This window comes from Alligator mississippiensis, chromosome 3, assembly GCF_030867095.1.
Source record: "Alligator mississippiensis isolate rAllMis1 chromosome 3, rAllMis1, whole genome shotgun sequence".
In the NCBI taxonomy this organism is placed as follows: Eukaryota; Metazoa; Chordata; order Crocodylia; family Alligatoridae; genus Alligator; species Alligator mississippiensis.
In genome coordinates, this window is record NC_081826.1 from 127,708,180 (window position 1) to 127,734,297 (window position 26,118).

Sequence of the window (26,118 nt, forward strand, 5' to 3'; positions counted from 1 at the left end):
GGCCTGCCCAGGCGCAGTGGGGAGGCGGCGCAGCCTGGCCTGCCCAGGTCCAGTGGGGAGGCGGTGCAGCTGGCCCTGGGCCCCTGCGGCAGCAGCAGCGCAGCTGGCCCCGGGCCCCTGCGGCAGCAGCGGCGCAGCCCAGCCTGCCCAGGCCCAGCAGGGAGGCGGCGCAGCCGGCCCTGGCCCCGGCAGCAGCGGCGGCACAGCCCAGCCTGCCTGGGCCCAGCGGAGAGGTGGTGCGGTGCAGTCCGGCTGGCCCTGGCCTCAGCCCCCTGTGGCAGTGCAGCCAGCTCCCGTGGCAGTGGCGGCGCAGCCCAGCCTGCCTGGGCCCAGCGGGGAGGCGGCGCAGCCCACCCCGGCCCTGGCCCTGGCTTCCCCGCGGGGAAAAAAAAGTATTTTGATAGCCTGCACCCCCGTATAGCCCGCAACCATCCATATTTTTGTAAAATCACGTATACCCCGCGGGATATATGCTTGAAAATATGGTAATATGGCTTTTTAAAAAAAAAATCATATTTGATAACTTGGGGGGAAAAAAGTAATAAAATGCTTTTGGTATGCACTGTGCTCCCCTTTCCCTGTGCCCTTTTCCCAGTGTTACCCATGCTTCCCTTGCCCCACATACCCCTTCAGCCCTGCTCCCCTGCTACCCTTCCACCCTTGCTCTCCCCTGCACCATGCATCCTTTTTCTATTCCCTCTTGTACTGTAACCCCTTCTGCCATACCCTTTCCCTGCACTCCCCTTGTTCCACATGTTCTTTCCCCCATTGTCCTTTTCTGTGTGTTCCCAGCACTGTGCACATTCTTCCTTGTTCCCCACCACACTTTCCACTCCCTTCCCCTCTGCCCCCTCCTGCTCCAGGCACTCCCTACCAGCCACTTGGAGCCACAGCAGCTGCTTGCCTGGCCCATATTAGAATCTAAGACAAAGTTTTCCCCCTATGCTGAAAAACCTTGACTTAGATTTAAGTAAATACAGTATTTTCTACCTAGTGAGATTCGTCATTACTTTTTGTCACACTATAATGCAAAAACCTTATGTTGTGTGAAATCTTAACCATTGAGACAGAAGTTCTTGCTACTCCCAGTAGAAGCATGCTGTTGGGGCATGTTAAGAATATTCCATAAATTAGGTGGTTCTTGTTTCATTTGTTTTACGTGGTGCCACATTTAATCCACTTCAAATGAAGATTTTTTTAAATGGAATTTTAAAGATATTAAGAGCGGTATTCATTCATTTTAAAATCGACCAGCTTCATTGGTCATCAGTCAAAGCAACTGACTAATATCCAGCTTAATTATGCATGGCTGAAATAAAACTATAAGCATATCAAGCATATTAAATTGTAACTGTTTCTAAAACCATGAACTCTTAGACTTAGTACATGACCAGTCTGAGGTTTTCAACTTAATTTTGTGACAAATGCAAAATATTGTCCCAATTAAAATCCAACTGAAAACAGCCTAATTTTCCCTCCACAGCTCTTGCCTACCTGAGGACTTCTGTATTCTCCACAGCTAGGGACATATCCAAATCGTGATTGTGCAGATTTCATGAAAATCATGAAATCAGGCAATCTCTCTGAAATCTGCGGGAGGAAAAGAAAGGTTACTAAAATTAAATTCTGGTTCCCTAGCGGGAGCCAACAATGTTCCTGGCTATGCATCCTGCCCCAGGGAAGGGTGGATGGAGGCTGCTGGAAGGAAGGTGAGCAAGCAAGATGGCTGCTGCCCAATCCACCCCTCACTACTGATTGGCTGGGAGGGCTGCCTGTTGTGCCAACCCACCCCTCTCCACCAATCAGCAGTGAGGGTGGGGTCATACAACAGCCCTCTCCACCAATCAGTGCTGGGGGGTGGGGCCACCAGAGTCCCTGGTCAATCAGAGGCATAGCGGGGCCCAGCCATAAGTCCTTGAAAATGGCAGCTGGCTCCTTGATCTCCCACAGAATCAGTCAGCTGCCTCCTTGAGTTGGGTAGACCCCCTACCTGTAGAAGACGTGTCAAGTACTGCCAGTTTACTTCTGCATCAGTTTCTGTAGTAAGCCTCCATTTTCAGGTGGCTTAGGTCCTGGGAGATGTTATATTTATTGTCCAGTTAATGTGTTAATTGCACAACAAATTGTAACATGCCACCCATTCAGTGACTTTATTATGCCATAAAATGGCAAACCAGCCACAAAGATGTTCCACACTTACTGCAGAATGTCTTTGTGGCCAGTTTGTATAGCACTTTAATTTGAACGTGTGGCATATATGAAGCCTTACCCAGCAGCCCTGCATGCGTCTGCAGTGCAAGGCTTTTAAAAGTGCCAGAATGGAGAGATTCTTGCCCTCCAGCTTGCATGGGGGGTGCATTAGCTCCCCATGCCCTGGCAATTTAAAAAGCCTTGCTCTTCAGCTTGCATGTAGGGAAAGGCTGGAAAGGTGCCAGCTTTTGGGGAATCCTGCCATTGTGATTGGACAGGCAGTAGTAGCATCTGGGTCTGGGGAACAGTCTCCCTGTGGCCAGTACCTGGGATTGGGCAGGAGCTATCTCTGGGCCTAAGTGTGTTGACTACTCGAGTTCTGTAGTTCTTTTCCAGCTACTAGTGACAAAAATGTTTTGGGTAAAAAGCATATTAAGTTCACTTGTAAATAGCGCAGAAAATATTGTTGGGCCTGTCTAGAATGCAGGCAGAAATCAACACTCTTGCTTTAATTCTTGACTGCCTCTTAAAGTTTTGACGGATTGTTGACAGTACTACATAGTTTTCCAAGTTCCAATGACAATAACATTAGCTAGGTGTAACTTGACAAAATTGTATTTGTTACTCCCTGGCAGCAGTGACGACCTTAGGGGAGGGCAAACCGGGCAACCACCTGGGGCCCCACACTGTAGGGGGCCCCAGAATTTTGCAACAGATGTTCAATTTGCTTATAGGTTGTCAAAATTAAGCCTCTAAGGGTTCCTTAATGACTCTCTTGCCCAGGGCCCCAACATCCCTAAGGCCACCTTCCTTGGGAGGAATCCCTTTTTTTTTCTCAGCAGTATTTATATAAGAACTAGCAAAAAACAACTCTCAAATTAAGATTTCTCCTTCCTCATCAAGTCTCCCTCCCCACTTTCAAGTCACCATTTTATGTTGCAAATCATTCCAAATGTCAGACTCAGAATCTTGGTCTCGCAAGTCAGTGCCATCATTAGTTGTACAGTATAAATGTTATTTCTTTTTGTTAACAAGCGCAAAATGGTGTTTAACAAATCATCTCATCTCAAACTCTCACACAATCCATGCCTTCACACAGATGCATTTAAAAAAGAAGAGGTCAAATTCAATTAAATTACATAAGGTAGAATTAATCTAGTGTGGGATTTTTTTCAGATTTATTCACTCATTGCGAAAGACCCAGACCCTGCATAGCCTTTTCTGAGAATGCTGTTTCAAGACTGCTAGAAGGAATGAGACAGGATGCTTTCTAAACCAATTATTCTTCGTGGTTTAATCAGGCAGGCACTTACTGTCAGTCAGGCACATACTTATTACTGGGAGGTGTTGCATTATCTTTAATGCCGCTATTCATAGTAGCGATCAATTCACTCAAGAGTGTTTGCAGGTTTAAGCCTCTAAGATTGTAACTTCTCCAAGGCAGGGGCTTATAGCATATCTTTATTTGACTTATGTCCATCTTTGGTTAATATGTCTTATCTACATTTCAATAATTATTAGTTCTCCCACCAGTTTATTTTCTAGCAGGCTAGAAATAATTGTTTTAGCTCTATGAATCTGTGTAAATAGTGCAGAAGTACTTTCCCCATCCAGGACATAAAAATGCAATAGTAGCCAGCAGTATCAGGAACTAGTCAGTCCTGGGGATAAATTTATTAATCCCTTCACTGCTGGTTTTATGCAGCACCTGTTCTGTTGCTAGTTTTCTTGGAATAGTGGCAAGTGCTTGGTACATTTAGCAGCAATCAGCAAGTTAAGAACTGGTGGATGTGATATGGGTGGGATTTGGGCCTGAGGAGAGGATGGAAGGCTTCTGTGTTTGGGTTGACTAGAGGCTTGGGAAGGCCTTTGAAGGTGGTTATAAGCAGGGATCCTGGTTTTATATAATAAAAAAATCCCCAATTTTTGGATTAAAAAAGTAACTCAAAAATTTTCCGTGATTAAAATGAAACGCCACCTATATCTATGTGGACATCTATATCTATATATGTGACATTTCATTTTAATCGCAGACGAATGGATTTTGGGTTACTTTTTTTTAATCCGAAAATGGGGGACTTTTTTTTTATTAGAAAAAACCAGGATCACTACTTATAAGGAACTTTACTTACCAAAATACTTTCTGGGAGGCTAACACCAGATCACTTGACACCTCCTCCAACTTTGTTTTTCTATGGTTCTGCAATGCTGTAAAAAAAATCTAAGAGAATTCAGATCAAATCTTTGCCAGTGAGATTTATTTATCGGAGACTTTCCATTCTATAGCACCTGCTTGAGCAGTTGAGGAACACGTTTGAGGCCATCTGATCCATGGGGTCTCTAGACGGGGATCCCTTTACAGGATCTTGGCTTATAGTAGCCTTATTAGTCATTAAGTATGACTAAATACAGAGAAAGCAGCAGAAGGAAAGTTATTACTGTTGTTCTGGGTATAATCACTTCTATTGACTAGAGGTGGTTTGAGGGGTGAGCAACCAAGGACAGTTGCCTGGAGAGGGGAATGCCAGATTAAGCTGGTGTAAGACATGCAATACAAGTAGGAGGCAGAAAAGTCTCATAGGTGGGCCAGGCCTCATTCTTTGTCTAGGCCCTCATCACTCAAATGCCAGCTCTGCTAATGGCTTGAGTATCAGTGTATTGGAGCTGTGCACATATGCCTGGTCAAGTGAACAAGTAGACGAAACATTACACATAACCAGACTTGCAGTGTCGAATCATTATTCATGAGCCTTACACTTGCAGATCTGATTTCAGTATGGTGTATCCCAAAAGAGTTTGTGCACCAGAAATTCAGGAAAATCGGAGAAGTCTCAACGAGTTACCATATTTACTTGAATCCAAAATGAGGGTTTTTTTCCCCAAGCAGGGGGTGGGGAAGGGGGTTGGCATGTCAGATTCATGTACCAGCCTAGGACAGCAGTGGCTCAGCTCCAGCTTCAGCTCTAGTCTTGGGGCCAAAGTCAGATCTTGGGTTCTAGCTGTCCTAAGCCAGGGTGGCTGATGCAGTCAGGGTAGGGGCTTGCAGCCTGTGAGAGTGTAAGGGAGACCATGTGGCAGGGGAGGGGTGCATGAGGGAGACCCCATAGCTTCCCCCTACCCTCCCAGTTTACCTTAGGTGCTGGCATCAGCTCCCAGAGCTACAGCCACTGTTTTTGCCAGGCTCAGTTCTGGGGCCACTGTTGCCATCCCCCAACCAGAGCCAGACCCTCCCTGAAGGTAAATGGCAGGGAGAGCAGGTAGCAGGGGGCAGGGCAAGGGGTCAAGGGGCAGGCACTGGGGATAGGCAACCAAGAGGGCAGGCACAGGCATGGGAAGCAAGAGGTTAAAGACAGGCAGCAGGTGGGGTGAGGGCAAGTGGCAGGGGAGGGGGCGAGGGGTGGGGGTCTGGACCCTCACCCCCTGCCACTGCTTTCCCTGCCACAGCTATAGGTGAGGGGGGATGCATTTAAGATGACCTGCCACTAACTGTATTCTAGACGTGAAAAATTATAAGTTTTATAATTTTTCAGTCTACAATCTAATTATTGCAGGGGTTGTCTTAAATTTGAAGTTGTCTTGGATTCATGTAAGTTTGGTAGTTTTATAGAAGGAGAACGACAAAGGGGAAATGACTATTCATTTAGGGCTGAATCCTGGGAGGCTCTGAGCACTCTGGCACCTCTCAGTCTTATAGTCAGATATCACCTTGCGTGTTTTACTGGACTGGAGAGAGGGGACTTGTCACTTGTAGGAACAGAGTTCATAGTCCACCTCATTTTGAGTTTAGAATTTTATTTTTAGAAAGGTCTCCATCTGAGCTGCACTGAAAACTGTTTCACATGCTTACTTCCTAGATGTTAAAACATCAGCCAGATTTGTAAATGGTAATACTATGTCAGTGTTGATCAAAGTATTATTTGAATTTTATTCTTCGCTGTTCTCTAGGCAAGGGAATTTTCCTTCAGTGGTCGTTGGTGTAACAGAGATAACGCATGTCCCAACAGTTTCCACTTGTTCATTTAGCTGATGCTATTAAAGTTATCCTATGACTTTTGTTTGTTGCAAGGATTTGGCAGTCATCCAGAATAACTTTGGTCTATCTATGTAATCTTTTCCAGGCTTTCTATGTTCAGTATGAAGCAGATTTTAAAATACTGTATTTGCATTTATTGCCTCCTAAATGACAAAGCTGTCCTCTTCATCTGTCATGCCAAATCACTTGAGAGAGATTTTTAAAGAAATAGTTGAATAATTCAGCTGTATTAATTTAAACTATTTTATATCAGCTGTTTTTCAACTGTTTCTAAGTTGTTTTTTATTAAGCCTATTTTTCTATCATGTACCCATTTAACTGTGCACACAGAGCTTGTACTTCAGACCGCTGTCTCGTATAAGAACAAAGTACAGATAATAATTGAGTAGACCTATTGTGTAAAGCAAGGGGTATCAAACATGGCCGGCATGTTTGGATCCTGCCTGTGGAGCTGTATGATCTGGCCTGTGGGTCATTGGATCAAGTTCGTGTGCCAGCCTTGGCCCTGTGCTGTGTATTTGGTATGCAGGCTAGACCTGATGCTGTGCACCCTGCATGTGGCATGAGGAGTTGGTCCTGGGCCTGCCGTATGTGTGACACCCTGCCAGACCTTGCCAGCCTCTTGTGCTGCATGCAGCGTGTACAGTTAGTTGAGCCCCAAATGTTGTGTGTAGCATGCATTGGCCCTGGGGCTCGTTGTGCATGCAGCACATAGGGCTAGCATGAGATGGGTGCTGCCTGCAGCATGCACCCTGGACCTGGCACTGCATGTGGCATTGTGAATCCCAGGCATGGGCTGCATGAGGTACCCCAGACCTATTCCCTCTGCTGCCTGCAGTGTTGGACCCAGCCCATATGCCATGGTCAGTGCATGGCCCCTGTGTGCTGCATATGCAATGAGCCCCAGAGCCAGTGCTCATTGTTGTATGTGCAGTGAGTCCCTGGGGCTCAGGCTGGACCTGGCATTGCAGATGCTGCGCAGGGGTTCAGTCTCGGTCCAGCCTGCAAACCAGCCCAGCAATGCTTATCTGGCCTCTGGGGCCGGATGAGTTTGACATCCCTGGTTTCAATTATGTAACAAGTATGGTAAAACTGTATCAGATAGTCCGTTATGATGCCCTGCGGTGCCTTACTATTTAGTACCTACTTTCATTACTGTTGTAATGAGTAATACTTTGTGTATTTGGTTTCATATGACCCACTGCAGATGATATTGTTTCCTTGGGAAGGGACAGACATCTGGTACATCCAAACATGAGCTGCCCATGATAGAGTTTGCTTAACTCTGCAACTCTCCTATTTGCTACTCTTAGACATGAGAAAAAGATGAGTTCTTAGCAAGTATGAGAACATTTTCTACATGCGAGAAGTATTATTTCTCCCATTAATAAGAGCCCCATTAATGTGATAATCAGAACCCTATTTTTGGCCTGCTAAAATTAATGAAAATTATACTTTTGAATGGCTGAGAATTCCATTTAATTGTGACTGTGTACATAAAACAGAAGCGAAGTCTTAGGATTGTAGCAAAATGAATAGACAAGCAAAATAATAATAAAAAACGTTATGTGAAGGCCTTCATATCCATCACAATGGGTACTGTATTCTTCTTGTAATGTGGGGTACAACCAGGCCGGTCAATGAGTAGTAAGTAGTAGGAGAATACCTTGCTTCCCAAAGTTCCTGCTAGTTTTTTTTGCTTCTGTAGCAGTAAGTGTCTCAGTCAGACCTCAGTGCCATGGAGATTTTTGTCCATGTTTAAATGCCAGCTACTCCAGGGCTACATTTAACCCTTTGGGGGATGTGCAAGATAACTGGTCTTCATTTTTTAGTATTTGCAGTGACTGTTGCCCCTGCAGACTTCAGGGATACAGCTAGGCTGAGCAAAATGTTATGAAATATTATAATCTGACATGGCTGTCTGCAGTAACAGGGTTGGATTCAATGACCCAGAAAGGCCATTTCCCCTTCTATATAGTTAAAATACAGAGGGAAAAGGAAAGGTCCTCATGTTACTGAATGTGTTGTTGGGGAGTGTGACTGGTCAATGAATACAGTTTCCATTGGAGCTTGGACCAGATTCTCCAGTTTCGTCCCTGCACAGGAAAGGAGCCATGCAGGATTGGCGAGGCCAGCTGTGTGGGTCAAGAGGCAGTCCAGGCCAAGAAGAGGTTCTTTAGCTGCCCTCCCCAGACAAGAAAGGAACCAGACAGGATTGAAAAAAAACCCCTGGCTCTGGAGTGAGCAAATCTCTTTGCTTCATCCATCACCACAAGTCAAGACAGAAGGTTGTACCCAAGTCATTATAACCCAGGCCAGCAGCCCCCATGCTGATCACAGAGTTCAGCTACTTCTGACCTCCTTCCTTATATATCTCTGTGGGTTCTGGAAGTATTGGACAACATGGATCCTGCAATCTTTGAGTGGGATAAAGTCCAGCTCCTTTTCTTCCTCTCATTCTGAAAATAGCCCTGCTTAGGGAGTCTCTACTTGCAGCTTAGCCTGAGACTCCACGAGAAAAGATTTGTTTGGTTCATATGGATCCTATGCCATAAGGGTGGAACACCTGGAAATCCCATCTCTGAGCCCTAGGTTAGTACTGTTTTCTTTGAGGGACCCAGAATAGGCCCATGCTGGGGAGAGAGAACAAAGTACTCATGGAGGACACAGCCCACCTGAAATATTTCTGTGCCCAATTTTGCTTCCCCTCTAAATCTCAATAAACCCATAATGGGAAAATTAATAAGAAGTGTTGCTGCCCTGTTCATTTTTAGAGTGCGGCAGAAAGGGTAATTCTCAGCACCTGGCTTTCCAGACCATCATCTCTGAGTGCAGCTTTACAAACTCAGAAAAAGGTCAGGCTAGAGACAATAGCTGATTCATCTACACATGTGTACACACACCATTGTAAAATGAACCTTTTCCTCCTCAGGACAGGGAGGCTAGTGGTGAAACTAGAGTTGTAAAGTCAAATAGTAAGGTGTTTAAAAAAATAAAAGAGGATAGATTATTTCAGGCAAGAGTATGACATTATGCATATGTATTATGAAAATGTGCAGAGGAAGTCCACAAGCTGTAGCTGTGTATCCCTCTTCCACCATGGGAGAAGGTAATAGAAGGGTAGAGATTTCTTGCCAGGCCTCAAAGATTGGGAAAGCATTGGGTTATTGTGCCCAGTTGCCACTGTGGATCTCCTTGCTCTAAAGTCCGTAGTATTTTTCCCAGCTTTTTTGGTTGGTTGCATGCCTGCCACTGCAATGATAGAATGTGGAGAGAAAATGTGGAAGGCCAGAGGCCTTTCTTTCTATCCTGTGACCCCTGTCTTTATAAAGCCAGAAAATTCCTCAGTATGTACTAGTCAAAATGTAACTTAATATCACTGTTGAAGATAAAGGTGATTATTTTCCCTGGTCAGCAGGGACTTGATGTTTCTAACCAGGGATGATTTTTACCTAAAAGAGGGGCCTACAACCCAGGTGGACATTGTATTGGCCTCTTCCTTTGTGCACGAAAGTTCAAGAGCTATAAGGCCAACAGAAGTAAACCAACCAATGCAAACTGGTTCTCTGATGCTCTAAGTGCCTATACATGCATTCAAAGATCATGCAAACAATAGGTCTACATATCAAATCCTGGAGGAAGGAGGCGTTCAGATTTAGTCTATGCAGGAAAAGTCAGGATTCAGTCTTTGGGATTGAACGTGCATAAATTGGTTCATGTCTATTTTAGGCTACAAAAAGATGTTGCATTTTTCCTAGGGTAAACCATTTTATCCTGGGACATTAGTGCAGTCGTTCGGATGTCCAGGTCCATTGTTCAGGGATAAATCTTAAAAAGGCTAATGAGATAAGACTTACTAACAGTTTACCCCAGAGCATAACAAAACGTGCATCTGAACAGTTATCCTGGGATTACATCATTAAGTCAATGGCAGAAAAGCAGCAGTGCATTCAGCTGCTTATAAAACCTGATTAGAAGGTTGAAGTATCTACATGCCAATCCTGGGCCATTTCTGTTCCAGGACAAATGCAATGTCTGTTCCTAGACCTAGTGACATAATGAAGAACTTTATGAAAAGCTTAGGCTATTCAGTCATCAGAAAAATTTACTTGCAGTCCTGGTCAGTGACAGACATTTTAAAAGAAATATAGGTCAGATAACCAGATGAAGCAGCCACAGGAGAAGATATCTCTTTGCTAGTGATATCTAGAATACATGCAAGGTCATCAGTTGCCTTCAGTTATTTGTAGCTCTCCCAATGTTATTCATAATTAACCTCCTTTATTGGTTCCACTGTATTGTGCTCAAATGAGGTCACTGGATATTGTGTCTGAGAGGGAACCTGTAGATTTGAATTCCAGAAATAGCTGCTTTTTGCCCCCATCTCAGTAACCCATGGAAAAGCCATAGCACAAAATGAAATAATCCATCTAGTTAATATCAAAGCACTGCAAGAAGCTCACCATCTTATTTCTTGCCTCAGAAAATCAGGGACAAGAAAAGCAGAGCCCTGCCTGAAATATCTAAGGTTTCATTAGCAGCTTGTCTTAAAAAAATTCTTACAGTATCAACTTCATGCAGTTATTTTGCAGTGGAATGGCAGCCTTTTTTTCCCAGTTTTGGTCATTACTATTTGATTTTTACATATACCCAGGGTCTCTATCCCAGGTCAAGGGGTATCTGCAGGGAAGGACATTTTTTTCTCTTCCAGGACAATTTTTCTCCTCGGGTTCTATCCAGACAAAAGCTGGAACAGTGTAGACATTTGGAGTATTCCTTCTCCATATCAGCCTGTCTCATTTGTTGGCAAATGTTTAGCTCTAATATTACCGCTTGCACATTCACAATCAGTGAATGTAGAAAATCAATCCTTTTTAAAGAATCTTTGTGATCCCCTTCAGAGAATGGTTTCCAAATAGAGAGCACTGCATCCACCAGGGGAAATATGATTCATTGACCTTTCAGAATTCTCCTTCCTTATACAAGGAAACTCTTTTGGGTTGTGACAGTTAACTTATCTGCTGGTAGCTGGGAAGAACATAAGCAGTCCAACTCCAAAGAGTAGTTCTCCTATTCTGAGCAGAGCAAAGTTTCCATTGTTTCTGCATTAGTCACATTCTTGTCTCTTAATCAGCATTTGTACAGGGTCTAGAACAATGGAGGTCTACTTCTGACTGAGTCACCTGACTAGTCTAGTATGCACACCCAACATCACATACAAATATACTGAGCAATGATGCACCTATGAGTTTAATCAGGGATGGGTAACTTATGGCCTGCAGCGGTCCAGTCTGGCCCATGATGATGTCCCCTGCAGCTGATGGGGAGGCTGGGGGTCCAAAGGGGTTAGTTATGTATCTCCAGTAGCCCAAGTCTTCTTATTTGTCAGCCTTGCATAGACCTTCCACGTGTGGGCAATGCTGCTGCTGGTGTTGGTGTTATTTCTTGCTACTGGAAGAATCTGATTTGGATCTGCCTGGCCCGGGTGCAGCAGCCACTTGGTCTATGCTCGGGGCCAGCCCTCTCCGCGGAGCAGGAGGGAGCATATTCCATTGGACAATGCCCTAAGTACAGACCAAGTGGCCACTGCAGCCAGGCCAGGCAGACTTGGCTACAGTGCCCCAAGGGCAGAACAGGGAATAACCATGCTTTTTTACCCCCCCCCGGGGTCATAGATTCATAGATGTTAGGGTCGGAAGGGACCTCAATAGATCATCGAGTCCGACCCCCTGCATAGGCAGGAAAGAGTGCTGGGTCTAGATGACCCCAGCTAGATGGATATCCAACCTCCTCTTGAAGACCCCCAGGGTAGGGAAGAGCACCACCTCCCTTGGGAGCCCGTTCCAGACCTTGGTCACTCTAACTGTGAAGAAGTTCTTCCTAATGTCCAGTCTAAATCTGCTCTCTGCTAGCTTGTGGCCATTATTTTTTGTAACCCCTGAGGGCACCTTGGTGAATAAAACCTCACCAATTCCCTTCTGTGTCCCTGTGATGAACTTATAGGCAGCCACAGGGTCACCTCTCAACCTTCTCTTGCGGAGGCTGAAAAGGTCCAGGTTCTGTAGTCTCTCTTCATAGGGCTTGGTCTGCAGGCCTGTAACCATACGAGTGGCCCTTCTCTGGACCCTCTCCAGCTTATCTGCATCCCTCTTGAAGTGCAGTGCCCAGAATTGCACGCAGTACTCCAACTGCAGTCTGACCAGTGCCCGATAGAGGGGAAGTATCACCTCTTTGGATCTATTCGTCATGCATCTGCTGATGCACGATAAAGTGCCATTAGCTTTTCTGATGGCTTCGTCACACTGCCGACTCATGTTCATCTTGGAGTCCATTAGAACTCCAAGATCCCTTTCCACTTTCGTGCCACCCAGCAGGTCGTTTCCTAGGCAGTAGGTGTGCTGGACATTTTTCCTCCCTAGGTGCAGCACTTAGCATTTCTCCTTGTTGAACTGCATTTTGTTGTTTTCTGCCCACTTGTCCAACCTGTCCAGGTCTGCTTGCAGCTGTTCCCTGCCCTCCGGCGTGTCCACTTCTCCCCATAGCTTTGTGTCATCCGCAAACTTGGACAGAATACACTTCACTCCCTCGTCCAAGTCGCCGATGAAAACATTAAAGAGTTTCGGTCCAAGGACCGAGCCCTGCGGGACCCCACTGCCCTCACCCTTGCAGGTCGAAACCGACCCATCCACCACGACTCTCTGGGTGCGACCCTCCAGCCAATTCGCCACCCACCGGACCATGTAGTCATCCAAGTCACAGCCTCTTAACTTGTTCACCAGTATGGGGTGGGATACCGTATCGAAGGCCTTCCTGAAGTCTAAGTATACGACATCCACCACTCCTCCTGTGTCCAGGAGTTTCGTAACCTGGTCATAAAATCTGGCTCTGCCCCTGCCCAGCCCCTGGAGTGGCATGGGGGGAGAGACTGTGACAGGGGCAGCAATCCCCGTCATGTTTTCCCCAAGTGCGAGCCTCTTCCTGTCGGGGGGCTGTGCTGCAGGGTGGGCAGAGCTGCTGCGGAGCGTGGTGGCGCTGTGGGGGGCTTGAAGTGGACCCTGGTGCTGCTGTGCACAGCCCGCTGCAGCCATGCAGCATGGCCAGACACCAGGTGGCAGGGCCCCTTGGTGACGGGAGGGGGCCGGGATGGGGGCTATTGCTCCTCCCTCCAGCATCCAGCAGAGGAGACTGCAGGGGGCTTATTCCCTCAGAGGGAGTGAGCATGGCAGCAATGGTGGGCAGACCCAGTTGCCAATGTGGGTAGAGGGGAGACTAATCCTCCTCCTTGGCCCCTTCTGCCTCAGAGGCCAATGTACCCTGTTGCTGCTGTCTTGGGTCCTTGCCAGTGAGACAGAGAGGGGGGAATTAACACCCTCTCTCCAGTTAAACCTGGACTGGCCATCTTCCCCCCCCCCCTGCATACTTCCCTGCAGGCATGGGTGTGCTCTAGTGCCCCCAGCACCTGGCCTGAGCAACTGCAAGCATGTGCCTGCATTTCCTCAGTCCAGGGAGAATCTTTGTCCTGTTACAAACCAGTTCAGCCTAGGCAGATTAGACCAACCTGCAAGGATTGAATCAGTTTAGGCTCCAGCTTTTTGAGTATCCATCCCTAGCCTTCATGTTCAGTCTTTAAATCCCAGATTGACCAGGCTTCTTTCTTCAGTCTACCCTCTATCTCCACATTCTGTCTAGCTATTGTCCCTTCGGCATTCAAACTGGCTGTCATTGTCCTCCACACTGTGAGGAGAAATTGAGAATGCAAGAGAGCCAGGCTTCCTGTTCTCAGGTCCAGTGTCTGGTCCAGAGTAGATGAGAACAGCTACTACTTGGAAACTGGGCATGAGCTTTCTTGTTGTGTGGGGACAGTGCAATCTGGTTGCAGGTAAGAGCTGTGATGGCCTGGCATATACTTAGCATGGATGGAATTTGGGGAGATATTTGAGCTAAAATTGAAGAGGTTGCTTTTGAGCATGTGCAAATGGAGATTTTTAAAGGGCCTATGACTGGGCCAAATTTAGGAAATTTCAAGGAACATCAAATGACACAGTCCTCACTAAATGCCAAACTACTTTTCTTAATACATGGTACAGCTACTTAAAAAGTTCTGAGAATGGATTGTTTTGTTTTGCTTTTGAGAAATGCTTGAACTGCTTTTACTTAAACTCCACCTCCCCCCACAAACTAAAAACAACAACACAAAACAGCCTGAAATAGACTCTCAGCATGAGCATTCAGCTCAAATAGTAGGTCTGTGTGAAGTGGCTAGTATTTGCTTTGGATTCAGATTTGACCAATTCAGGGGACAGTGATTCGAATCACTGTCCCAAATTGATTTGGCCGAATCTGATTAGGAGATTCAGCTGCCACTGAATCAGCTGAATCTCCGAATTGAACAGGGCCCATCCCCTGCCTGCTCTCCCAGCCCTAACGTCCCGGCACGAAAAAAAGAAGAAGCCCTGCACTCATCAGCTCATGCCCAGGCAGGGGGGTGATCCCCACTGCCCCACACTGCATGGGGGAGCTCTGCCACAAACCCCCAGAAACCCCAATGGCCATTGTAGCTTTTTTTTTTTTTTTTTTTTTAAGTGCTGGGGCTGGGCAGGGCAGCCGTTGACGGGGTTGGGAAAGCGGGCGGGGGGTGGGGCCTCTTCGATTCAGCCGATTCGGTGGCAGTTGAATCTCCGAATCAGATTCGGCCAAATTGATTTGGGACAGCAATTCGAATCACTGAATTGAATCACTGTCCCCCAAATCGGTGTTCAGAGGGTCTGGGGGAGCAGGCGGGGGATGGGGCCTGGCGGGGGTCCCCCCATGGTCCCTTCTTCCAGCCCTCTTTTCCCCCCACCCCACTTACTGGCACAGAGTCCGGGTCTAGCTCTCTGCAGCAGCGAGCAGGGACTGCCTGAATCTCTCCAAATCTTTTCCGAATCAATTCAGAGGATTTGAATCGATTTGGACCTTTTTTATTGGTCTCCTGACTTGAATTCGGAGATTCGGCCACCAAATTGGGCCGAGTCTCCTCCGAATCGAATCAGCAACCAAAGCTTCGCACAGCCCTATCAAATAGTCATCTTGGCAAAGTGCTATGCAATTGAAAATGGTCTTACGTTAGGGAGTGTTGGGCAACCTTAGTGCTACAGGCCTCACCTGTAATACTGTCCCTGCATGGAACAAACTGAATTAACCAACTGTGGGGAAACTCTTAAATACAGGAGGATGAATGTGGCTCAAATACCTTTATTTTTTTATGTGTTCTGCATACCTCGTTACTATGGTTGCACAAGTCTTTTTAAGCAGTATTTTGAATTATTTATAATGCATACGGTAGTCCAGACCTCTTGAACCTCTGCAAGGCTTCCAAAGTATAGTATTGCTGATGGAGCCCTTTCCAGATCTGTTCTGGGACCTGTGAAAATCGCATGCTACATCTGCCATTCAAATAGGTATGCGTGTGTAGTGTTTCACGGCAGAAGTGTCTTGTATCTGGGAAGCTCTTCATTTATTTTTTCATATTCTTCTGTAGGTGTTTGCCTTTGATTACTGCTTCTGGTCCATGGATGAATCAAACACCACAAAATATGCAGGTAAGATTAATTTTTCCCATATTTGATAGTGCATTTGAGCTAAATGTTTTGAAAATAGTTTTCCCTTTCTCTTTTGGATGGTTTGCTACCCTTTTCATAACTAAAACAAGCTTCTGGTTTTGCAGTAGAGTCTGCTCAGATCAAGAAGAATATGAACTTTAAGGAGCATGCTGCAGTGTTGGGAATGGAGTCTTTTATCTCTAAGCCTGAATGGTTTTTCTCCTCTTCAGTGGCCTTTCTAGCCTTCTGTGAGGTGCAGTTCCAGTTCTCTGTCAGAAATTTCTGCTGGGGCTAATGCTTGATATGAAACCATATGTTTTCATTGGCATACTAAAAGAGCTGCAGACAGAAAAATTATCTCCTCATCAAGTCCTCAACACTCAAACAGCAGACCGAGGTCATGTTTCCAACTTTGACCCTCTTCCATGTCAGACTCACTTGCCAGCTATTACCTTTTCTCATATAATGTTCAGTCCAGTAGATTCTCCTGTATTTTTTGCATGCATAAGATAAAAGATCACTTTTTATACAGGAAATCACTCCTACTGAAATCAGTTTTTTGTTGACTTCAGCAGGAATAACGAGAGAGAATTTGGAACCAAATGAACAAGTACATTTAAACTTTATTTGTGTGCTCAGTCCCATCCAGTTCCAACTGAACTCAGTGGGTCTCAGTTATACTCCGGTTTCTTCTACTGCATTCTAAACTTTCTATTGACTTATTATCTTGAGAAATGCAGCTTTGTTTTATACACACACACATTGACATTAGTCTGTCCGATCAGACTGTAGAATAGCAACACATCTTTTGAACCCTCTCTTCACCATCCCTCCTCCCCCCCCCCAAAAAAAACAACCAACCAAACCTCAAGCTATTTAATTTTTCCTCTGTACAATAGCTCATTCAAATTATACTTGTATCTTAAGAAGGGTCTGATTAGGTTCTTTCCTGTCATGGATTTTCAGACATAGCAAAGAGACGTTTGGGACTTTTCAAGACTTTCTTGATGAAAGAGATGCTTTTACCAACCTTTTCCAGTTAATGTGATTTTTTTTTTTTTTATGCTGCTGGAATTATCTTGTGACTTAATTCTTCTGAGCAAACCATATGCACCAGAACATAATAAATTTGGGGGTGGTGGGGCGGGGAGGAGGATTAAAAGATTTTCTTTTTATCTGCTTTAACCTTAACTTACAGGGCTGTCAGCTGGCTAAAGCACTCTTGTTAACTGATGCTCTCCCATGTAGTACAGTAACACTCTCCCATGTAGTACAGTAACGCCCCTTGTTCTGGTGCCAAACAGCTGAGCACAGAGATGATGAAGATTTGCTAGGTCCCCTGCTTTTCAAATAAATCAAGTTTCTTTTGGTAGTGTTTGAGTGATGTTGTAGTTTCTTTTGATAGCTTCACTATTGAGTTTTTGCCTGTTTTCAACTTTTTCTAGATCAGTGGTTCGCAACCTTTTTTGTACCAGGACCCACTTATAAACATCAATGGCTAGTCCTGACCCAGTGCCCCTCATTCACAACCCACTACACCCTGCCCCCAGGCCCTAGTCCCCCAGTATGTGGGGTTGGGGTGGGTGGGGGGCATGGGGAGCCCCAAGCAGTCCCTTGTAGGCTGGAACTCTGCCAGCCTGCAAGGGAAAAGCCATGGTTTCCTATGTTTTTTTTCTCCTTTAAAGGATAAACCATTTTTTTAAAGCTTGTTAATCCTTTTTTAAAGTTTGTTCATGATCCCTTCATATATTCTTGCGACCCACAGGTTTACAAACACTGGTCTAGATTATATTATTATTTGTTTGTGGCTGAGTCTGTACTACTGCAAGTAGTGCTGTCGTCACAGACCAAGATTCCTATTGCACTAGGTACTACAAAATTGTGCATCTTGTCCATTATCAAATCTTCAACCAGGGATCTCGAGGTAAAATACACGTGTTAACAATTTGAGCTAATGGTCAGGCTGACTATCTTCCAATTTTAACAGATTTGCATGTTATGTGGATTGGGCAGGACAGCTGGTACATACTGGCCGCATCTACGTGAGACGCTTACTGTGCAGTGGTGTCGCCAGGCACAAACTGTGATGCAACACTGCTGCACAGTAGTAACGAGCTACTGCACAGTAAGCGTTACTAGGCAGCCATGCCAGGATGCTACTGCACAGAAACGCTGGTTACTGCACAGTCATTTAGTACTTGGTTTTGCAGGGACTAAATGACTGCGCAGTAACAACTGTGCAGTGGGCGGCTCATGTAGATATGTCCACTGAGTAGCTGCTTGTATAAACATATAACAATAGTGTCTAAATATTAGTGACACAAGGTTCTTTGCATAAATGTGATATCTTTTATTAGACCAACTAAATAGTTGGAAAAATTGTTCTTTGCAAGCTTTCAAGCACAAACATGCTTCTTCAGGCATAGGGAGAGTCTGCTGATGTCTTGTGTGCTCTCCTGAATGGAATGGAAGCCAGTATGCTTCTGTTAGTATTAATAATTATATCATTATTTAATAATGATTTAACGTATGGTATTGTAAGTATTATTGATTGACTTAATAAATTGATTGACTTACTATTTATCTAATGATATTATTAATAATTATTATTATATATTATTTAATATATAGTGTTATAAGTATTAGTGATTGACTTAAGGAACAGCTACCTTTACAAGTCGTGAAAGATAAAAGAATCTGAGTCTTGAAGCAACCAAACTGCAGTGCTAGTGAACTTGAGTAATGTTTGGATCCCAACATTTATTAAGTCACATCTTTTATTTTATTTTTTTAAAAGAACAATTAAACAATCTCCTAGAAATCTTATAAAAAGATTTCAGGAAACTAGAGTTGATTTGCTAAGGTCAGCGGGAACTTGTATGTAGTTACATGGCTCCTGTTACTGTAGAGATGGAGCAGATTTTAACGCATCTTTGCAGTGCCACGGTCTAGTAGAAATACAGTTATTCTCATTATGCCAATGGGGTTCTGACATATAATACACACAGATGTTCAAGGCGGGTAGCAGGAGGTTAAATCACACTAAAAATGGCCACCTGATCTAATTTAGTTTGCCCAGGTGTGGACCTTACACTTAGATCCCTAGTTAGGTGATCTAAGTGTGAACTGTACAGAAGTTCAGGAAGGTTATATTGGTCTAAAAATGGCCGACCTAATTGAAGTTAGGAGTACCTCCGAGGTAGTCTAACTTAGACCAGCTCCAGCGAGACTGATCTAATTGAACTCCTGTACAGTTCCTAGTGCAGCAAACCAATCCTCCCATCACAACTTACTTCCTCATTTCCCAGCATCGGCGAACACTGGAAAAACTGGCACCAAGAGCAGCTTGTGAGAGAGGGAGTTTGGTAGGCTTGGGGTGCAGGGGGATTGGGAAGTGGCTGGCTGGCTGGTCCATGGTAGGAGCTGTTTTTCTGGGGGTGGGGTAAGGGGCCAAGGGAGGTGCTAAAAATAGCCTGGTGCTGAGGGGTGGGTAGGAAAAGTGCAGTCCAGAGGCTGGGGCCAGTGGCAGTTGGTCTCATCCTGAATGGAAGGGCAAGACCCTGTAGCCTCCGGCTTTAAATCCCAGCAGGAGCACTGGCACACCCGTCAAGATTCCCAGTCTTGGCTGCAGCTAGCATCCCCTGCTTCTGAGGAAGGCTTAAAAAAAACAAAAAAAACCCCCCACCTGACACACAGCAGAAAAGGTATGTGTGGTAGGGAAGTGGATTCTCTCCCAGCCCCATGTGGCAACCAACAAAGCCCAGCAGTGTGGGAAATATGTTGGCACAGCTGTGCACAGAATATAGGCACAGCTGTGCCTCATGGATTTGAGATGAGTAGTCTCTCTGAAATGGATTCTTTAAATTGAGCACAGGTCTGAGTTCTGAAGCCTGACACTGATAAAGCAGGCAGGTCTTCCAAGCTGCTCTCTGGTTCTGCAACTTTTGCCTGTGGCCTCTTAGGAAATAGAAGTGTCTTATGAAGTCTATACTTATGTGGCACAGAATTCATTAAGAAACAGCTAATCTGCTGGAGAAGAGTCCCGTATTTAAAGGTGTTTATTTTGTATATGTAAATGTGGAAGTAGCCTGTGTTAACTAGGCTTGATTTGTTTTCACTTTCATTATTTATCTTCCTTATTGCTGGATCGTTAAAGGTGGGTGGAGGAGAAGAAAGTGTTTCTGGAAGGAAAAAAAGCCTATTCCAGTTAATAGTTAATGGAAAATAAAGCTGCACTAATTTATTGGTTGGCTATCAGATTGGCACCAATAAAAGGAGAAATTATATCATTATCGGCTATCAGCTTTTTTGGTTTTTGTAGCTGATAATTACAGCCCTGTGCCCAGAATACCCTCGCAAGTATAGTCTGGTTCCCATGCCCTGCTGCTGGCCTGATTCCATGGTAGACTACAGGTCCCAGTGAGCAGTGGGAGGGGGAGGAGGTGCTGGGGAGCAGTCCCAGGATGCCGTGCTCAGCAACAAAGGGACTGTTACTGGTTCCTGCTGCTGCTGCTATGGCAATATTGTGCATGCTGCGGGGTCCTGAGCACCAGGGCTGCCACAAATGTTGGGCTGTGCATGGGTGGGTAAGGCCCTGTGTGAGGATCATTCCACTCTGCCAGGCATTGGCCGCCTTTACAAAAGTGGCTTCTGTGCAGTGGCCATGGGAGCTCGGTTGCGTGCGGCTTGCTGGTGCTGAAGCAGTGGTGTGCTCTGGGGCTCCAAACATACCTGGTGCCATTGTCCATGTGAGGGTCTGCTCCACCCACCCAGGATGGCATCATGGGCTGCACAGGGAGTGGGGCTGCGGGTAGGAGCTGTGGGCGAGGGAGCGACATGCATGGGAATAACGAGGTCACTGCCTTCTTCATCGAGGGCTGGAGCAGGCAGGAGGTATGTGTGTGTGTTATAAATGCAGAACAAACAAAAATGGTTTATCTATGTCAGTAGTTTAGTGCAAGGCATTTTATTACTAAATATCAGTTATCAGATCGGCATCAGCCAATATGGTTGGTTAATCATCGGCTATTGGTATCAGCCAAGAAAATCTTTTATCTGTGTCCCCCTAATGGCAAAGCACTCATACTTCAATGATTCATGATATTTCATTTAAAGCAGTTTTATGTTTGTGTGTCTCCATTTCCTGTTATAAAGCTAGGGCTTGTCTAAACAGGAACATTCTTTTGAAATTAATTGGGGTGTGAATTCTACAGCATGCTGGCAATTCTGTGCTGACTGTGTCCTCTGTGTACAGAAAGTATAAAATAGTTTATGCCAGTTTGAAAGTGAATTGTACTTCCTACATGCAAAGACTGTCCACCTGGGGAGTTAGTGTGGATTAGACAGTGGAGTATTAAAGCTGATTTTATGGTAATTTCCATGTGCAGACAAGCCCTTACCCCTGTTGTATGCCATTTGTACAATCAATACAAACAGAAATAGGCCTTTATCAAACAATAGATGCAGTTATGACTTTGTTCAGCACTGGTGTGGAAAGTGGTTATGGTGCATCTGTAACGTATTTCTCAGTAGTGTTTCTCAGGGCCCCTCTAGAAGTTCAGGTAAAAGTATGATAGGATCTGATATATGGTTCACAGTTATGCCTCCTGCTATGCCACATATGGCACAAATTGTTCAATTACCCAATTAATTGTGTAAATATATATAACATGTAGAAGGGAACCTCAGTTGGGTTAGTGAAAAATAATAACCAATCTTAGGCAGAGAGGCATTATCAGCAAGGATCCTGGTTTTACCTCTGCTTATAGGTTCTGGTCAAGACAAATCTTACTTTTCTCTTTCAAAATAGATAAGTTGTCTTATAAAATGCATTAAGATTTTAAAACCCCAATCTTAAATTGATTTATATGTTATTGAGTATTTGCTAGTTGGGGTAAACCAAACACTATTTCTCCCTCTCACCACTTAGTTTACAAAATATGTCACCTAGCACACTTTTAAAGCAGAAACACACCTTTTTTCATAGACATAAACAAAAGTCATTCCTGGCCACGGCCCCCTTAACCTTGGAGTTTCTGGAGATCTGCTTAATTTATAATGCACAAAATACTATTTGCTGCATTTGTGGAATAGTTTATTCTAATGCTCTTACTGTTCTGATCCATGGAGTTGTGATTGTTTTGTGCCAAGGAGTTTAATGTAGGACTGCATAATAAAGCTGAAAACATTTGGTGTTGCAACAATAAATGCTATTCTCTTCTGACACCCACCCATGATTTGTTTAAGCTTCAAAATATTTGCTGTATTCCCCAACACCAACCACCCCACTGGGTCAGAGATTAAGCAGTAAACAAACAACTTTGGCTGACTTAAAAATTCATATTGTTATAAAAGACTCCATCAAATGACTAGTACAGTGGTGCCCTGCGAGCCAGATGGGTGACATGGGGTCGATCCAAAGGCCAAATCAAGCCCTGTGTGGTACCTCAGCTGGCACCCATATTCTCAGATCGGGCTTCACACTGGCCCCACTCACAAGAATTGGGCCCCATGTGGCAGGACTGAGCCCTGACACCCCGTGGTGCCCTTGCCTGATGCCACATGCTCGGATCAGGCCGCTTGCTGCTCTGCACACCCGGTGTAGCACTTAGGGCAGAGGCAGGCAAAATACGGGTCGCGGGCTGGATCCAGTCCACCAGGCCATTTTATCCGGCCCGCAGAGCCCCTAAAAAATTTAGTAAATTAATATTTATTTGTCCCGGCTCCCTGTCAAAGCTGGCAGAGGCAGTAGGATCCAGGACCCAGGGGCAGTAGGACCCAGAGGGAGCCCTCAGCAGGCTTGAGCAACCCAGCTCCGCCCCTCCCAGCCAGTTCCCTGCTTTTCTGCCCCTGCCCTGCTCCAGCACCATGTGGCAGTGGCTCCCGGCTGCATTCCCAGACTGCGGAGCATGGGACCTCGCTGGTAGGGGTGTGTATGTGTGTGCGCGTGCACATGTGTCGACAGGCACAGGGCAGAGTGTGTGCGTGTCTGCAGGCACAGGGCAGAGTGTGTGCGTGTGTTCATAGGGCAAGTCCCACATGCACACCCCTCCATACACATGCATCTATGCCTCCCCTCGCACTGCCATACACAAACCCCAGCCACCTTTCCCCCCCATACCCACACAACTACAGCCCCCGCAAACCTATACCCACCCCCCACAATATACAAGAATAAGACTTCATTTTAAGCTATTGTGCAGACACCGCTGCATACACTACACAAACGCATGTAAATCAGGACAAAAATATTTTTTAATAGCAAATTAATAAATGTTGTAGATTTTTGCTTTTTAGAATATAATTTGGTATTTTTCTGGTTCTGAAATGGCAAAACGCCTTGCTGAAAGGAGTATTTCTGGGAGCAAGGGGAGGGACTTCTGATGGCAAAGGTCAGGGGTTAGGGGTGGGACTTCTGGTCACAAGATGGCAACCTGTCAAGGGGTGGGGCTACCTATGCGGCCCTTGACAGCTTGCCAAAACTCAGTAAGTGGCCCTCTGCCTGAAATAATTGCCCATCCCTGACTTAGGGCCATGCTTTTCAGCTCATGGGGCTCTCCACAGGTCAGGAAATTTGGCAGTAGGGGAGAGGCAACTGTTCCTCTGCCACCACATTTTCAAACCAGTGAGGAGCCCCAAGGGTCAGATGATGTGGCTTCAGGGGCCAGAACAGGTAAAGCCACATAAAGTGAAAAGGGCCCTGGAGTGGCAGTTGAGTGAAGGGCTCCGTAGTGTTCAAACATCAGAAGATATATTGTGCTGAACCTACACGAACATGATGGGAGGCCTGGGCAGTTGGGCTCATTGTCTTTGATCTGGTCAAGAGACTGTTTATCGCTGGAATGAGACTATCACCAAGATTAATTTTTCTCACAATTGAACTTGGATATGTGTATATACAAGTATAAGTGTAAATGTTTGGCAGTAGTTAGAATTTAAAATTACGAAAAACAAATATTTATGGTCAGCCCCATATTTTTTAGGGCTTTATGGGAAGGAGTGTGTCAGCTTTCCCCAATCTGTCGCCATTCTGATGTTGGATATGTACATGTGGAATTGTGTCGTACAGTGCGTGCGGGCTGCCCCTTCTCCCCATGGAGGCCTTCTGCGTAGTCTGTAGGTTTCTACATGAGTGCAGGTATCTGCCTGTGTGTATCTCTTGGCAGAATCAGGGCCTTAGAAATTGCACAGAAGCCATGTGGAGCTGGTGCAGAGCCCAAGATGCACCTGTAGATATTCTGGAGCAGGTCTGTCCAACTTCCAAGGGGCTGGGGGTCCCATGCTGTATCAGTCACAGGCCCTGGGCTACACACCATGCAGGCCACACACTGTTTGGGCTCCATGGCATTCTTGCCATGCAGGCATTGCTAGCCCCCTTCTTTCACTGCCACATGGGCAGCGCAAGCTCAGCCATCCCCCTCTGTCACTCAGGCAGCGGGCTTACTGGCATCCTTTTCTCAGATTTTGTCTTAGTCCAGAAGCACACACCCTGCTTAGGAAGTTTAGTAAAAATCCAGTTTGAATTTCTCAAGTGTGTGGATGAGGGGGTGTTTTTAGAGTAAAGGTCAGTTAAGAACTTTGCTCACACAGTCCTAAGTTTGGATAACTCAGTAGGCTTTATTTGAAAATATTAAAGTCGACATCTGTAGTGTCCGCATCTGAGGTTGTCACTTCATTCAAGAAGTTTAGCTTTGACATGTTTCAAAATAGCATACTGAGTAGGCGAAAAACAATAATTTTCAAAGTGATATGTTATCATATCATGGGATGAATGTTCACAGGTGTATTTGAAAAGTTATTCATCTGTGTGGATTAATAGTTCTAAGAGAAGAACAGTGTCATACATCAGAGTTAACATGATTTTGTAATTTTTTAAAATAATAAATTATTAAATAATTATTATTATTTAATTCTTTTAAAGGCTTTACTTGAAGACTTCATACAGGATTGATGCTAATAGACAAAACATTTTCCTTTATCTCCATTTGTATTATATATAAAAGAATGTCACATATCTGATAACCATAGAGGGAAAATATCATTCCAGATCCAAAGATTCTTCATGCAGTTTTCTACTGGAACTGGATTCTTGATTCATTCATTTGTTCTGTCTTGGATTTTCCAGAGTCTGCATTAGGCTTTGTAGTTCTGCTTGCCAAAGTGCATTCAGTGTTTCAGCAGGTTTAAATTAGTTTGCACCTTCATGCATTATTTAACTTCATTTAGTTGAAAGATTAAATTTGGTGCTGGACAATGACAATAAATGAGGATACTATGAGTAGTGTCCTGAAGCTTTGAAAATAATTCAGTTGTGATTTAAGGATCTTATAAAGTCTGAAATTAAGCTTCGATTAATACCTCTCCTTACATAATTTGTTTTAAAAGTGCATTCAGCTTCTGATTTAGGTTTTCAAAAGCCTCTTTTTTATTTTATATAGGAAGTGTGTTGTAAATACAATTTCAAGATGGCATATTTTATCACCAGAGAATAGCAGATTCAGACTGCCAGAGTATTCATTAACATGCCCATTTCAGCATCCATGTTATAAAGAGCTGTTTCCCAGTTTGCTGTTTCTGCTGAACTTCCCAGAGGTGGTATAATCAGAAGTCAGAGCATACAGCAATACACTGAGAGTTTTAAAGTAACTGGCTTGATTCCAAATTGATGGCGCCATAATTTTCACTTCCTTTATTTAAAAAACTAGTGGTACTTTACAGCATTGAGCACTATCTTGAGAGCGGGGGAAACCTCTCTTCTGTTCCCAGCTCTGTTGCAAATTTAAACTGTAAAAAAAGATAAATGAATCTACTGCATCAGTAAAATGGGATTTTAATAATGCCTACTCACTTCCCCCCCTAAAAGTTATTTGAAGTCTATGGAAGAAAAAAAATATATAAATGAAAGATATGAACCATGGACAGCATAGGATTACTAAAAACATATGTACAGTGGTATAATATAAAACAACTATACTTGTTTTCTATAACCACAAATGTACATAGCCGTCATTTTGTATCGTTCTTATAGATGTTGTGATGACTGAACTTGTAACCCCCTAATGACATCCACTTATACAAGGGAGAAGCAGTGAGGTGTCTGTGGGAATGATAATGCAAAATTTCCTAGTTTCCATTTAGCTATCAACAAAATGCTTCTCCATTAGCAAAACTGTTGCTTGTAGTGGGAATTTAAATTCTTCTCTGTTTTCTTGTGAATGCAATTTGAAAGCAAGCTTAATCTTACCCCATGATAGTTCAGTTGATGAGATCAAACATTATTCTCGTTAATGACCTATCCAGCTGTGTTAGTGTGTT

General features: G+C 44.6%; 1 protein-coding gene across 6 annotated transcripts in view; it reads left to right on the forward strand.

Annotated features, from left to right (window-relative positions):
• KIF13A (kinesin family member 13A) overlaps positions 1-26,118 on the forward strand; it is a 188,375-nt gene that overhangs the window by 69,817 nt on the left and 92,440 nt on the right. For all 6 annotated transcript variants that reach the window (XM_006269194.4, XM_019498469.2, XM_019498467.2 and 3 more), the window contains one exon: positions 15,744-15,804. In XM_006269194.4, coding sequence (XP_006269256.2) covers positions 15,744-15,804 — 61 coding nt within the window. The remainder of the gene's footprint in view (positions 1-15,743; positions 15,805-26,118) is intronic.